We start from the raw sequence: 16,639 nt of genomic DNA, 5'->3' as shown, positions 1-16,639 counted from the left end.
CAGTGGAACTTTATTTGTAGAACAATCAGATAGGAAAGATAATCTACTAAAATTATTATCTGGTAAAGAAATGAGAAAGCTGGAGGCGGAAGAAACGCACGCCTGGTTAGGCGAGGTGCTGGCTAGTAGAGTAGAACACTATAAAAAGAAAAGGAGAGTCGCACTCTGTAGGAGCTCAGATAAAATACTTGAATACCAACGTTTCGACAGCCAAGCTGTCTTCATCAGCAATGAGAAATAACACTTTTTTTGTATTGTTATCATAGCCCAATTGTTATCATACTGATCTTGTATTGTTTGTCATTGGCGTCCACTCAACACTGACTTCCTCTCTCAGTGATCATTATGGACTTTATAATGTCAAACTATGTATGTGTCCCAAATGGCTCCCTATTCCCTAGGGCTTTGGTCAAAAGTAGTGCACTATATAGGAAGTAGTTTGGGACGTACTCTATATGTTCCTCTTTTCTCTCCAGAGATGGCTTCCCCTACTAGTCTGTTATCAGAGAATCAGTTCCAGTGTTCTGTCTGTCTGGATGTGTTCACTGACCCAGTCACGACCCCATGTGGCCACACCTTCTGCATGGCCTGTATCAGAGGGCTCTGGAAGATCAGTTATGGCTGTAAGTGCCCAACCTGTGAGAAAACCTTCACAGTTAGACCCCAAATTAGCATCAACGTTGCATTCAAAGAAATCGCCGATCAATTCAAGAGGATTCAAGTTGGCGTCTCAAACATAACTGCCACTAAGCCTGGTGAGGTGGCCTGTGACATCTGTACCGGGGGGACGGTCAAGGCCCTGAAGTCCTGCCTGGTGTGTCTGACCTCTTACTGCGAGCCTCACCTGGAGCCTCACCAGAGAGTTGCTACGCTGAAGGTCCACAAACTGATTGACCCTGTGGAGAACCTGGAAGACAGGATGTGTAAGAAGCACGAGAAGCTCCTGGAGTCGTTCTGCAAGACCGACCAGACGTATGTCTGTCAGTTCTGCACCGAGACGTGCCACAAGACTCACCACACCGTTGCTATAGAGGAGGAGTGTGGGGAAAGGAAGGTACTGTAGGTCTCAGGGCCCACTATTGATATACAATAGTGATTCACTTTTTTGTGATCAATTGCTTTTTATTTTCTGTTTAAAAAAACAAAAGGACAAGAATCAATAGGGCCCAAACTCTGGTCTTGGGTTTAATCCCAGTGTGGAAAACTCTACTCCTTCCAGCAGATCTTGACCCAGATCTTCACCTAGAATTGCAACTATTATTTCTAGCCCAGTACTAGTACACCTACTTCTTAGATGGTTTGTTATGTCCTTCTTTCTGTAGGCTCAGATAAAGAAGATGGAGACAGGAGTTCAGCAGATGATCCAGGCCAGACAGAAGAAGGTGGAGGAGATAAACCATTCAATGGAACTCAGTAGGGTAAATTCTGCAAACAATCACAGATGGATGTGAAATCAATACTGCAGGGTTTAATTATTGTTCAAATGTATTTATACAAAAAGGTGCAACCCTATATGTGTAGATGTAAGCTGTCCCCAAATGCAATATTTTATAAAGCATTTCTGTCTTGGTGGGGTAACATAGGCTCAGTGGTATAAAGTACTTAAGTAAAAATACTTTAAAGTACTACTTAAGTAGTTTTGGGGGGTATCTGTACTTTACACTACTTTTAACTTTTACTTTGCTACATTCCCAAAGAAAATATTGTACTTTTTACTCTATACATTTTTCCTGACACCCAAAAGCACTCGTTACATTTTGAATGCTTAGCAGGACAGGAAAATGGTCCAATTTACATACTTATCAAGAGAACATCCCTGGTCATCCCTACTGCCTCTGATCTGGCGGACTCACTGAACACCAACGCTTCATTTGTAAATTATGTCTGAGCTTGGAGATAGCCCCTGACTAACCATAAATAAAATAAAATAAACAGGTTTGCTTAATATAAGGAATTTGAAATTATTTATACGTTTACTTTTGATACGTAGCCTTTCCTGCAGTCAGATGACCTAGTGGCCTCATTGGTGGAATGTTATTCATATTTTTCATAATTTCATAATTAAAAACCTGCCGAAAAAACGATGTTTCTATTTCACACAGTTTTGTTATATTTCAGTCTTCTGTGATGTATATAAAGTGTAATATTGGGATGCAAACTCAAAATGGAATACATTTCAACTCTATATCTGACATGGTACAGCTGTCTTCTTTTTTGTAAGCCCATAACCATGTGTATACTTTTGTTTCAAAATAGATTTGTTAAAAATTACGAAGAAACACTCAATGTGACCCCTAAATGAAGTATATTTTAGCAATTACATGTACTTTTGAAACTTAAGTACACTACCGGTCAAACGTTTTAGAACACCTACTCATTCAAGGGTTTTTCTTTATTTTTACTATTTTCTACATTGTAGAATAGTGTGTGGGGGGCGGTGGTATACAGAAGATAGTCCTATTTGGTAAAAGACCAAGTCCATATTATGGAAAGAACAGCTCAAATAAGTAAAGAGAAACGACAGTCATCATTACTTTAAGACATGAAGGTCAGTCAATACGGAAAATTGCAGCCCAAATAATTGCTTCACAGAGTTCAAGTAACAGACACATCTCAACATCAACTGTTCAGAGGAGACTGTGTGAATCAGAGAAACCACTACTAAAGGACATCAATAAGAAGAAGAGACTTGCTTGGGCCAAGAAACACGAGCAATGGACATTAGACCGGTGGAAATCTGTCCTTTGGTCTGGAGTCGAAATTTGAGATTATTTGGAGTCTTTGTGAGATGCGGTGTGGGTGAATGGATGATCTCCGCGTGTGTATTTCCCACCGTAAAGCATGGAGGAGGGGGTGTTATGGTGTGGGGGTGCTTTGCTGGTGACACTGTCTGTGATTTATTTAGAATTCAAGGCACACTTAACCAGCATGGCTACCACAGCATTCTGTAGCGATACGCCATCCCATCTGGTTTGGGCTTAGTGGGACTATCGTTTGTTTTTCAACAGGACAATGACCCAACACACCTCCAGGCTGTGTAAGGCCTATTTTACCAAGAAGGAGAGTGATGGAGTGCTGCATCAGATGACCTGGCCTCCACAATCCCCCGACCTCAACCAAGTTGAGATGGTTTGGGATGAGTCGGACGGCAGAGTGAAGGAAAAGCAGCCAACAAGTGCTCAGCATATGTGGGAACTCCTTCAAGACTGTTGGAAAAACATTCCAGGTGAAGGTGGTTGAGAGAATGCCAAGAGTGTGCAAAGCTGTCATCAAGGCAAAGGGTGGCTATGAAGAATCTTAAATATAAAATATATTTTGATTTGTTTAACACTTCTTTGGTTACTACATGGTTCCATATGTGTTTTTTCATAGTTTTGATGTCTTCACTATTATTCTACAATGTAGAAAATAGTAAAAATTAAGAAAAATCCTTGAATGAGTAGGTGTTCTAAAACTTTTGACCAGTAGTGTATATTTCAAACCAAATACTTTTAGACATTTACTCAAGTAGTATTTTAATGGGTGACTTTCACTTTTACTTGAGTCATTTTCTATTAAGGTATCTTTACTTTTAGTCATGACAATTGGGTACTTTTTCCACAACTGCATAACTGCACATGTCTCTGTCCAACTGTTTTCTAAATGTATTTCATTTAATCAGATAACTTCTAAGAAAGAGATGGAGGACGGTGCACAGATATTCACTGCTCTGGTGAAATCCATCACGAGAAGCCAGGCGGAGCTCAATGAGGGGATCGAGGAGAAGCAGAAAGCAGCAGAGACTCGGGCTGAAGCGCTCGTCAAAGAGCTGGAGCAGGAAATCACTGTGCTAAAGAAGAGAGGCACTGATTTGGAGCAGCTCTCACACACTGAGGACCACCTCCACATCCTACAGGTTAGTGTCCCTCTATCTGGTCAATATGGACAATTTAACTTATACTTTGATTTTAAGACTTGACCAACCAATAGGCCAGGGGTCCCCAACTACATTCAGCCACGGGCCGATTTGTTCTTGAGCGGATGGTCGGGGGACCAGAACATAACTGTAAATTATTTGTATATTGCAAATTGACTGCAAGAAGCCCAAACAGATATAGTATTTGACAAAAACATAATCATTTCAAACCTTTATTACATTTGTATACGATCACATAATGTCTATTTATGCGTGGGAATATTTGGGAAGAGATTTCCTAAATTACAATCATTTGGAGCTGATTTCCTGGTGATTTACAGTATTTTATGTACAACAATTAAACATGTTATAAAATAAAATCCTCAGAAGACTTGGGTGGCCAAATAAAATCACCTACGGGCTTTATTTGGTCCCCCGGGATGCAAGATTGAGAACCCTGCAACAGGCCAACTAAACGATCACAAACCAAGACATCATTCTCCAGAAAGATGGATGTGTTTCTTCTCTGTCCTGTGGTAGAGTTTACCATCCCTGTGCACCCCTCCACCCACCAAGGACTGGTCTGAGATCAGTGTTGACTCTGACATGTGTGTGGGGAATGTGAGGAGAGCTCTATCTCAACTAGAGGACACCCTTAAAAATGAGTTAGAGACCCTGAAAGAGAAAGGTAAATTAAACACATGATACTTTTTTATGACTTGTGGAAAACCTATGTATATGCACAGATACAGTATCAATGAAGTGGGAAATTATACTAATCAAGCACATGGCTATGATATTATACAGTATGTTGCTTTCATGATAATGATTATATGTAGTTTTGGTAATATATTCCTGTAACAACTGAGAACATTTCCTTTTCTATTGTGCCCCAGAGTTTAAGAGGATCCAGAAGTATGCAGGTATAATTTCTCTATTACTATCTTGATAATGACTCTCACTATCTTCAGCACTCTCACTATCTTCTCAATGCTCTATGCCTGCATCTCTGAGGTGCTCTGACTGTTTATAAAATGCAAAATAACACTTCATAAAGCACTTAAGAGAATGTCCATGCTCTCTGTATCTCAACAGTGGACGTGACTTTGGACCCGGACACTGCACACCCCAACATCGTCCTGTCCTCAGACGGCAAGCAGGCAGGGCGTGGTGACATGTTGCAGATTCTCCCTGACAACCCCCAGCGCTTCGACCCGGTGCTTTGTATCTTGGGGAAGAGAGGTTTCTCCACTGGGAGGTTCTACTTTGAGGTTCAGGTAGATACAAAATTGGGCGAAATCCTAACTTCCACTGACATTAGAAAAGTTTCCATAGTTGTTATTTTGTTTTACCAGCTTCGGTGCCAAGTTGGATGTGTATGAACAATCTTCTTAACCTAAACCCTGTGTTGGGGAAGCTACTCTGAAAATGTAGTTTTCCAAGCTACCAATTGCTTCACAATAGAATAAGTTTAGCTACACTAAAGCTACCCTTAAGAAAAATATAGTTTACTTAAATAAAGTTACTTTGAAAAAGTAGTTCACTGCATCCAAACTACTTTGTGAAAAAATATCATATCTAAATCTGAAATGTCATAGACTACAAATTGCAAGAACAGATCACACTGGAGTCAAATGTTAATAATAATAAGCCATTTAGCAGACGCTTTTATCCAAAGCGACTTACAGTCATGCGTGCATATTTTTTTTGTGTATGGGTGGTCCCGGGGATCGAACCCACTACCTTGGCGTTACAAGCGCCGTGCTCTACCAGCTGAGCTACAGAGGACCACACGTTAACAGTATGTGTAATTTAGCCTATTAAACAAAAAAAGTGTTTAATGTGAGAATTAGGCAGGTCTGATTATGAAAAATAAAGTACATTCTTGCCTACTTTACCCCTATTTTAATTTAAAGTAGTGTGTAGTTCAGGGGAGGCTCCTCAGAGGAGGAAGGGGAGGACCATCCTTATTTTTCAACAATAGTGAAAAATAAAAGTAATCCTTTTTAGATAAAACTACACTACACTAAACGTCACCAAATAATTGATTAAAACACACTGTTTTGCAATGAAGGTCTACAGTAGCCTCAACAGCACTCTGTAGGGTAGCGCCATGGTGTAGCCGGAGGACAGCTAGTTTCCATCCTCTTCTAGATACAAAACCTATGAGGCTCGTGGAACTCTTCCAAGTCATGGTAGGCTTTTGGTTTTATTAATTTATTGCCAGCGGGGCCCGCCTGTGTAACTGCTAAACTGATTGCTAACTGTACACTGTACTGCATGATTGTAGCGGGTTTACTAACGCGTTAGTTCTAGTAGTTATGTTGACTATGAGGTTAGCTAATATGGTGACAACGATGCAGGCTGTATGTAGCAGTTAGCAGTTATGAAGGTTTGCCTTGGAAAGGTTTTTTCGCCTGGTCACAGACAGCTGATGTGTTGTACACTGAAGTCCATAGGCAAAGGGAAAAGGTGAGAGGAGGAAAGCGCGTAGATGCAAAATGGAATTATCCAACGATCAAAGGGATCATGCTGTTTGTATGTGGCTGCTATGAAAGTGAACTGTGTTTGTGTGTGATCAGTGGTGTATTTATTCTGCCGATTCTGTTGAAAAACGTTTCTTAAACGGAAGCAAACGGAGCAAAACGGGGATAAACATACCTGAATTTGTCCAATAGAAACTCTTGTTTGCAACTGTTGGACTAATGATAATGATTACACTCTAGATCAGCTAGATGAAGGCAAGAGTGTGCAAGGCGGTATTGAATGTGTCAGTCTGTCACCTTGGAAAAGTTTAATTCATAGGCTAGGTTGTAGCAACTTCATGATAGGTATAGGGACAATTTGAGTATGTTACATTGAGCTGGGTAAATGGAATATGAAGGACAGTCATCCAATATGCTGTAATATAAATAAGGCCATGCTCATAACTAAAATTACCGTCCTCCCTCATCTTAAACGGCATCGACCGCCACTGGTGTAGTTCCAGTAGTTAGCTACACTGCTACATGGTAAAAACATAATTAACTACTGAAAACACTACCAAGATTTCAATTTAGTACAACTACCACCAAGCTACTGCAAATTTAGTTTAACTACTAGTTGAACCACATGTAGTTCACTACTCCCCAACACTAAACCTAAGCCTAAGCCTAAACTTGACCCAAACTCTAACCCTAACTCTAGCCCTAGCACTAACCCTCTTTTTGTTCTTCACAGGTGGGGGACAAGACCTACTGGGATCTGGGCGTGGTCAGAGGGTCCGTCAACAGGAAGGGGATGATAACTTCGACCCCAGAGAACGGCTACTGGACCATTAGGCTGAGAGTAGGGGAAGAGTACCGGGCCCTCGCATCCCCCTCCATTCTCCTCTCCCTGGGGGAGAAACCCCAGAAGGTTGGGGTGTTTGTGGATTATGAGGAAGGATTGGTGTCCTTTTATGACGTGGAGGCCAAGGCTCATATCTATTCTTTCACTGGATACTCCTTCACTGAAAGGCTCTATCCATTCCTCAGCCCCAGTGTTAGTGATGATGGTAAAAACTCAGCCCCATTGGTCATCTCCCCTGTCAATCATGAAGGTTAGGTTTCTGATTTGCCTCGATCCATTCCTCAGTTCCAGTGGGCGCATTCAGCAGGACACAACGTTTTGGAACTTTCAGATAGAAATATGCTATGTAGAACATACATGCCTCTCTGACATGTAGAATAAGGTTAAACGTCAGCTCTATTTACGGCATTTCTATCTGCAACATTCTACAACGTTTGGCTATTTAATGTGGCACACGCGACGCAAAACGAATGCAGCCATTGTTAGTGATGATTATAAAACCATATTTTATTCAAGCCTTATTTTACCAGGTTGACTGAGAACACATTCTCATTTACAACAATGACCTGGGGAATAGTTACAGGGGAGAAGGGGGGATGAAGTGAGACAATTGGAAGCTGGGGATAATTAGGTGGCCATGATGGTATGCCAGGACGTAGGGGTTAACACCCCTACTCTTACAAGTGGCATGGGATCTTTAGTACCACAGAGAGTCAGGACACCCATTTAACATCCCATCCGAAAGACGGCACCCTACACAGGGCAATGACCCCAATCACTGCCCTGGGGAATTGGGATATTTTTTTAGACCAGAGGACAGAGTGGTTCCTACGGGTCCTCCACAACCACTTCCAGCAGTATCTGGTCTCCCATCCAGGGACCGACCAGGACCAACCCTGCTTAGCTTCAGAGGCAAGCCAGCAGTAGGATGCAGAGTGGTATGCTGCTAGCACCATTGATCATCTCCCCTTTCAATCATGGTGTGCGACCATGTAAAATAACCTTGTGATTAAAGACAAACAAGTAGCTAAAATCCTTTGATTGACAATGCACTTAATCTTGACCAGTTGTCCACGAATGCTCATGAATGTATTGTTTTAGATTGTTCTATTAAACTGTCTCTGATAAAAGTTTGCAACAATACTTGTCATATTACTTAGGCCCTATGTATTATAAGACTCAATGGGAATAAATGTTTGGCAATAAAAAAATGTATGTGCTCATTTACTGTAATGTCATGCTTTTCTTTCCATCTGTGTGTAACATACTGGTTTGCATCCACCCAGAGCCAGAGTTTCCATGTGTTTTGCATAGGCCTACTGGTGCTGAGAGCTCAGCTCCATGCAGAGACCTCAGAGGACATCGTCTGCATCCCAAATTACACCCTATCCCTTTATGGTGCACAACTTTCCACCGGGGCTCTGGTCAAAAGTAGTGCACTATTTACTGTAGGGAAGAGGGTGCTATTTGGGACCATTTTCTAAATGAACCATGGATATAACCACATACTTGTTTAAAGGGGCAATCTGGGATTCAAACAACAACGAACAGTTGTTTATTGTAAACGCCTCAAATTACAGAATATACACAATATTAGGCCCAGCCTTTGGAACTTTTGTTTTCCTAGATATGGCTACTATATAGTGATCACTTCATCCGATGGTTTTGGATACTGCTTTCAAACACATTTCTGCAGCACTAGTAAAGATATGATCAATAAATGTTGATGATTTAATTCCTGTACTGTTTGTAACTACCCTGGTAGGTTGATTGATAAACTGAACCAGGTTGCAGGCACTAGTTACAGTTTGAAGCTTTCTCTTGAGTGGGCAGCCTGATGAAAGCCAGTCAATATTTAAATCACCCAGAAAGTATACCTCTCTATTGATATCACATATATTATCAAGAATTTCACACATGTTATCCAGATACTGACTGTTAGCACTTGGTGGTCTATAGCAGCTTCCCACCAGAATGGGCTTTATGTGAGGCAGGTGAACCTGTAGCCATATTACTTCAACAGTATTTAACATGAGATCCTCTCTAAGCTTTACAGGAATGTGGTTCTGAATATAGACCGCAACACCGCCCCTGTTGGCATTTCTGTATTTTCTGTAAATGTTATAACCTTGTATTGCTACCACTGTATCATCAAAGGTATTATCTAAGTGAGTTTAAGAGATTGTGAGAAAATTATTGATTTCATGAACCTTGTTTCTTAAGCTACATATGTTAACGTGGGCTATTTTTAACACTTTTCTGGGATTCTTGATTATTTGTCTTGCTTTAATGGGAAGATTAGCAGAGGTAGACATACTAAAGTAATTTTTATTAGTGCAGGGTAAGATGCACACAGTGTACTTCCTACTAGGGCACACCACCTCAGTGCTAACAGTATTACTCTGGTTCATAGGCATGTGATTACTGCATACAATAACTGTAGGATCAGCAGAGGCATTCCGGGCAGTAAGAGAGACATAAATGAGGTTATTTACATAGTGTCTTCTTAGGTTAGGATTGGGGAAGGGGATGCTGATCCTAGATCTGTGCCTAGGGGTAACTTCAAGGAGCCTAACACACATGCTCACATACAGGTGGGTGAGTAAAGAGGAAGGAGGCCATGTCACCTATATGTCTAATGTTTGCATCTTTCCATCTTCTGGCTCTGGTCAAAAGTAGTGCACCATGTAGGGAGCAAGGATGCCATTTGGGACATAGTCTCCATGTCAGAGAGAGAAAATACCCAACTGGAAAGGAGGAGGGACAGATAAAGAAAGAGGGAGAGAGAGAGTGTGGCAGAGTATCTCTGGGGTTATGCTTGCATCATACACAGAATTACCCTATTTTCCTGCCTCACTCTCATGAGTACAACTATGTTAACGACCCTAAGAACTGGACTGAAGCACAGAGCTACCGTATAGAGAAGTACACTGACCCGGCCACCATAGAAAACATTGAAGACATGAACAGGCTGATCAACACTGATCTTAATGGATCCGTCTACATACGCTGGAGAAGGGAGGTACCATGGTGTGGCAGTGGTCTCTGGCAGACAAACATTACCATGGGGATGGATTAACCAGTGTTTCCATTAGCGCCGGTTGTAGGCTAATCAGCCAGATACAGACTCCTTTTCAGCTGGCTGCATTTTCCACTTCATATTAAGTAGGCTACTTTTCATTTAAAAGTTATCTCGCTAGAATGAACGATATGCACCTTCTAGCGATCTATTAATAGGAAAGGCGCCTGTCAGTTACAAATCGAACGATGACAGGGAAACGAAGCCTTCTGTCTGTCCCGCCTCCCATACAATTTGTGCTGTGGTTGGTTGCAGTCTAATTCCTTTACACTGAGGGAGAGAGCATGATGCTCGTGAATTTGCACGTCCCATGTAATTTCATTCTGCATTTAGACGAAGGACGCAAAAACCATCATACCAATCGACATAGTGGGCCAAGAAAGCAAAAAGATGGTGATAGCAAAAGCAAGCCAGCACGAGGGTATACGTTGCTATGGTGATTTCAGTAAACAAATAGTGCAAATCAACATCCGGTAGAAAACAACATTACGGCAGATGGCAAAAGTGTAAATATTTGAACTCTGGCGGCAATTCCCGTCTACCGTGGCGGCTGACAGCATTCACCGACAGGCTCAACAGCATTTACCGTCGTTCTGTCATTGAAAACAATGACATCCCGTTTGCCGTCTACCTCATGCCATCTAAACACAGCATAAGTGGTAAAGAGTTGAAATCCACTTAGCCTAATTATTGTTTTTTGGCACATTCATTTATTTTCTTTTGCGTGTTTCACATAGCCAGCCACGCGGAGTCTAGACGTATATAAACTATTGACTGCTTTGATTGACAACTGAATAGCAAGTGTTTACTAGATTATAAAGGATGTCGAACTGACTGAATAAAATCGATCTCATATATCCCTTTGCCATTCATAAATCAAGCAACGTGGTTATATGTCCATGGTATTGCATCCCGAAAAGTAAACCAAATGATTTCCTAGGTTTCCTTTCTTAGGATGTTGGGGCTTGCCAGACAGTGAAGCTAAAGTGAGTGACTCTCCTCTTGTCATTCAGCCGTAGCCTACCAAAAGTGAGCTGTTCATTTGGCTCCCTAATTTGCATAGGCCACTGGTAGTAGGTCCAAATATGTAAATCAGGGCCGTCACGGAATCCAGGCTTAAAACAGAATTCAACAATATTCCAAAATGTATTGACCTTAGTAGAGAATTAACTAAATGTAACTACACCCAAAAATCTTTATTTCTCAGATTTTTCCCAGACTGCAAAGTGGTCTCCTGGTGTGATTTAAGAACTGTTAAGACTTAGAACACCCAATTGTGTTGTTTTTCTATTAAAAAGTGTGACTTTGAGAGGGAAAACCTGAAGAACTTGGGGAAACGGAAACCTGGAAAACAAAATGGAGAAAACAGAATATAGGAAAGAACAATACAGAATCAGGCAATCTGCTTTTTTTGTTGTACCCATCTACCAATCAGTGCTCTTCTTTGCGAGGCATTGAAAAACCTCCCTGGTCTTTGTGGTTAAATCTGTGTTTGACAATTGTATGTATGGGGTTCAGAGCTGAAGTAGTCATTCAAAAATCATGTTAATATTGCACACAGAGTGAGTCCATGCAACTTATTACGTGACTTGCTAAGCACATTTCTACTCCTGAATTTATTTAGGCTTGCCATAACAAAGGGGTTGAATACTTATTGACTCAATAAGAATAGCAAGTTACCTCGACTAACCGGTGCCCCCGCACATTAACTCTGTACCGATACCCCCTGTATATAGCCTCCCTACTGTTATTATATTTTACTACTATTTTATTTTTTACTTATCTATTTTTTACTTAACACTTATTTTTTCTTAAAACTGCATTGTTGGTTAAGGGCTTGTAAGTAAGCGTTTCACTGTAAGGTCTACACCTGTTGTATTCGGCCCATGAGGCAAATAAAAATTGATTTGATTTGAAGACATTGCAGCTTTTCATTTTTAATTATCTGTAAAATTTTCTTACAACATAATTCCACTTTCACATTATGGTGTATTGTGTTTAGGCCAGAAACAAAATATCTAAATTTCATCCATTTTAAATTCAGGCTGTAACACAAAATTTTTTGGAAAAAGTCAAGGAGTGTGAATACTTTCTGAAGGCACTGTATTTCTCTGAGAGTATAGCATTTAGCAAAAAACCTGATTATTTGTCTGTAATAGATCACCAAATACATGTCTGTCATTGAATAACCCCATGCCATGATTAGATAGTGAAAATCTCTTCCATAATTTCTTTAAACAATAAAAGCTAATTTACCATCATTTCTGAAAATGGACGTATAGCGTTTTGGAATGAAACTCTTCATTTGTATCATCCATATAAATCATGTTTGAAAATAATTATAATTATGTTTGTAAAGTAGTAATTCAATACATTTTAGTTAAACCTGGGCAGTGAAATCATTTCCACTTCTTCTGTGTGATGATGTCATGGCCCCTGGTTGTGTGACTGTGAAGGCTTGGGCCTGATGCACTTTGACCGCTCACCTGCTATATCCTCAGTCTCAGCTGGGAGGGACAGTGGAAACACTGAGCTTTTCCTGTCGTCATTCAACACCACATGTTGGCAGCCTAATGCCTAGGCTTTAGCTCAGTGGTTCTCAAACCTCTCCTTGTGGACCCTCAGGCATTTAAACATTTCTGAACTACCTTATAAAGGGCTTGAGGATTAGTTGACAAGTTGTAGCAGATGTGCTAGCTCTGGAAAATATACAAATCATGGAATGGCTGGAGGTCCCGAGGAGAGGTTTGAGAACCACTGATTTAGCTCATAGGGCTAAAAGTCGTCTGGCGAACACAAGGGATACAGGTCACCTTGGTCACATTCATCACTGGCCAGTGGTATTTGCTAGGCTAATGAAGGGAGTGCCTATTACCATGGTGAGCGAGAATAGGGAAATGACCAGTCCAGTCATTAGGAGTCGCTGATGGATGACTTGGAGTTTCACCTGTGGAAGTGGAAAGATACTGCAAGGTTGCACCACCATATTTTACAGTAGGTATGGGGATAATTTCTGCTTATGGGCATTTTCACAGTAACGGAATTAAGCTTTGAATCAGATTTTTCACTTTAAAATGTATGCCAAACAAAAAACATTGATTTGTAATTACTTTAAACAATTTACACATTTACTGGAAGAACTGTGCAGATGCAAAGTTTGTTAAAAGAATTAGCTATGACATGACATCTTGAGTTTGAAAGTATTTATTTTGGTTATTGAACAACAGTAGGTGAAGTGGATTTACATCCGGTAACCAAATTACATCATGGGTCCCTGATCTGTACTATACAGAAATGCATAATTATGGATATGAATATCATTCTCTTGATGGTGATGTACATTTACATTTGAGTCATTAGCAGAGGGCCAAGAGACCAGAGGTGGCAGAACGGAGTGGTTGGGGTGTAGGGTTTGAGAATAGTCTGAAGGTACGGAGGGGCAGTTCCTCTTGCTGCTCCGTAGGCAAGCACCATGGTCTTGTAGTTGATGCGAGCTTTGACTGGAAGCCAGTGGAGTGTGCAGAGGAGCGAGGTGACATGGGAGAACTTGGGAAGGTTGAAAAGCAGGTAGGCTGCAGCGTTCTAGATAAATTGCAGGGATTTGATGGCACAAGCGGGGAGCCCAGGTAACAGCGAGTTGCAGTAGTCCAGACGGGACTACTGCCTGGATTAGGACCTGCGCCACTTCCTGTGTGAGGTAGGGTTGTACGCTACGGATGTTGTAGAGCATGAGCCTGCAGGAGCGAGTCACTGCTTTCATGTTTCAGAGAACGACAGGGTGTTGTCCAGGGTCACGCCAAGGATCTTTGCACTCTGTGAGGGCGACACTGTTGAGTTGTAAACCGTGATGGAGAGGTCTTTGAGCAGACAGGCCTTGCCCAGGAGGAAGAGCAGCTCCGTCTTGTCGAGGTTGAGCTTGAGGTGGTGGGCCAACATCCAAGCTGAGATATCTGCCATGAACGCAGAGATGAGTGTTGCCACCTGGGTGTCAGAAGGGGGGAAGGAGAAAAGTAGTTGAGTGTCATCCGCATAGCAATGATAGGAGAGACCATGTAAGGATATGAGGGAGCCGAGTGACTTGGTGTATGGAGAGAAGAGAGCCTAAAACCAAGCCCTGGGGGACACCAGTGGTGCGAGTACATGGTGCAGACACAGATCCTCTCCATGTCAACTGGTAGGAGTGGCCTGCCAGGTAGGATGCAATTCAAGAGTGTGCAGAGCCTGAGATGCCCAGCCCTGAGAGGATGGAGAGGAGGATCTGATGGTTAACGGTGTTGAAGATAGATCTAGGAGGATGAGAACAGAGGAAAGAGAGTCAGATTTGGCAGTGCGGAGAGCCTCTGTGACACAGAGAAGAGCAGTCTCAGTTGATCAGTTGTTCTGAGAGAGATAATGAGAGAGTTGATCAGAGACAGCGCGCTCAAGTGTTTTGGAAAGAAAAGAAAGAAGGGATACAGGTCTATAGTTTGATGTCAGATGAGTCGAGTGTTGGTTTATTTGAGGAGGGGAGCAACTCGGTCATTTTGAAGTCAGATGGGACGCAGCCAGTGGTCAGGAATGAGTTGATGAGGAAAGTGAGAAGGTCTCCAGAGAGGAGGGGATGTGGTTGAGTGGGTAGGTTGTCGGGCAGCCAGACCTCACTAGTCGCAGGATTTCATCTGGAGAGAGAGGAGAGAAAGAGGTCAAGGCGTAGGGTAGTTCTGTGTGAGTGGGACCAGTGGACTCAATAGGCTGAGGGAATGAGGAGCGGATGTCGTCAATCTTCTTTTCAAAGTGGTTGACAATGTCGTCCGCAGTGAGGGGGGAGGTGGAGGATTAAGGAGGGAGGAGAAGGTGGAAAATAGTTTCCTAGGGTTAGAGGCAGAAGCTTGACATTTAGAGTGGTAGAAAGTGGCTTTAGCAGATACAGAGGAAGAGAGGGTTGAGAGGAGGGAGTGAAAGGATGATAGGTCCTCCAGAAGTTTAGTTTTCCTCCATTTTCACTCAGCTGCCCACAGCCCTATTCTGTAAGCTCGCAATGAGTCACTCAGCCACAAAGCAGGAGGGGAGGGCCAAGCCGGTTGGGAGGAAAGGGGACAGTGTGAGTCATAGGATGCGGAAAGGGAGGAGAGTGGGGTCGAAGAGGCAGAAGGGAGAGGAGAGAGTAGTGGGAGATAGAGCAGATTGCGATGGAAACAAAGTAGTGATCAGAGACCTGGAGGGGGGTTGCAGCGAGATTAGTAGGCAAACAGGCGTATTGCCTGCCATGTGAGTTGGAGGGGATTGGAAAAGGGTGAGGTCAAAAGAGGCAAGGAGGGGAAAGAGAAAGTTGGAAAGAAATGAATCAAAATCAGACGTCGGGAGGTTGAAGTCGCCAAGTACGAAGAGCGTTGAGCCATCGTCAGGAAATTAGCTTATAAAGGTGTCAAACTCATTGAGGAACTCTCCAAGGGCACCTGGTGGGTGATAGATGACAACAATGTTAAGCTTGAGTGGACAAGTGACAGTGACAGCATGGAATTCTAATGAGCAGATGGACAGGTGAGAGACGGAGAAAACAGAAAATATCCAGTTAGGAGAAATGAGTAGCCCTGTGCCGCCACCGCGACGACAAGATGCTCTTGGACTGTGAGAGAAAACGTAGTCAGATGAAGAGAGAGCAGCTGGAGTAGCTGAAAGTAGTTCTCTGGGGTGATCCATGTCTCTGTCAGAGCACAAAGTCAAGGGACTGAAGGGCAGCATAGGCTGAGATGAACTCTACGTTCTTGACTGCAGATCGGCAGTTCCAAACACTGCCAAAGACCTGGAATTCCACATGGGTTGGGTGCTCAGGGTACACTAAATTAGAAGGGTTGCAGCCAAGGGGTGGGGAACGTCTGTAAAGCCTACAGGGAGAGGAGCGAACAGGTATAGAAAACACACATAGTTGCCAAAGCTACAAAAGATCAAAATGAGATCATCAGAAAATAACTAGGTTAGATACTCAAGTGAGAGTGTGGTGTGGAGACTTCCTCTCTTTTCTTACTAGAAGAACTCGGCAGAACAACTTTACATATCACTCAGTATTTTTCTTTACTTTACTGTTCTGTACTGTACTGTTCTCTATTGTACTGTACTGTACTGTGCTGTCCAAACTTGTGAAACATAGACGTCTATTATTGGTTCAGATTTGGTCCGGTCAGGGCAGACTGACCAAATTTCAACTACTTTTAAACGTCCTTGGACGTCCGGTGTCGGTCGATGCTTAGGCGTGAGGATGCTTGTTACAGTAAATGAAAAGGGGGTAGGTGGTAGGTGTCATGGTACAGTATGTGTCAGTAAGAGCCAGGAAAGATTACATTAACTGGAAAGAAAGA

General features: G+C 42.3%; 1 protein-coding gene across 1 annotated transcript; it reads left to right on the top strand.

Moving 5' to 3' along the window:
• Positions 1-478: 478 nt before the first annotated feature.
• On the top strand, positions 479-7,480 carry LOC311132928 (E3 ubiquitin-protein ligase TRIM39-like; the record flags this gene model as incomplete). Its single annotated transcript, XM_084166316.1, has 7 exons — positions 479-1,054; positions 1,323-1,418; positions 3,662-3,895; positions 4,436-4,583; positions 4,792-4,818; positions 4,991-5,172; positions 7,115-7,480. 7 exons carry the CDS (start codon positions 479-481, stop codon positions 7,478-7,480), a joined length of 1,629 nt encoding a protein of 542 aa, XP_084022442.1.
• Positions 7,481-16,639: the final 9,159 nt, after the last annotated feature.

This window comes from Coregonus lavaretus (assembly GCF_964263955.1).
Source record: "Coregonus lavaretus genome assembly, chromosome: 7".
In the NCBI taxonomy this organism is placed as follows: Eukaryota; Metazoa; Chordata; class Actinopteri; order Salmoniformes; family Salmonidae; genus Coregonus; species Coregonus lavaretus.
Note: the sequence above shows the minus strand (reverse complement) of the source record. Positions and strands in the feature narration are given on the sequence as shown.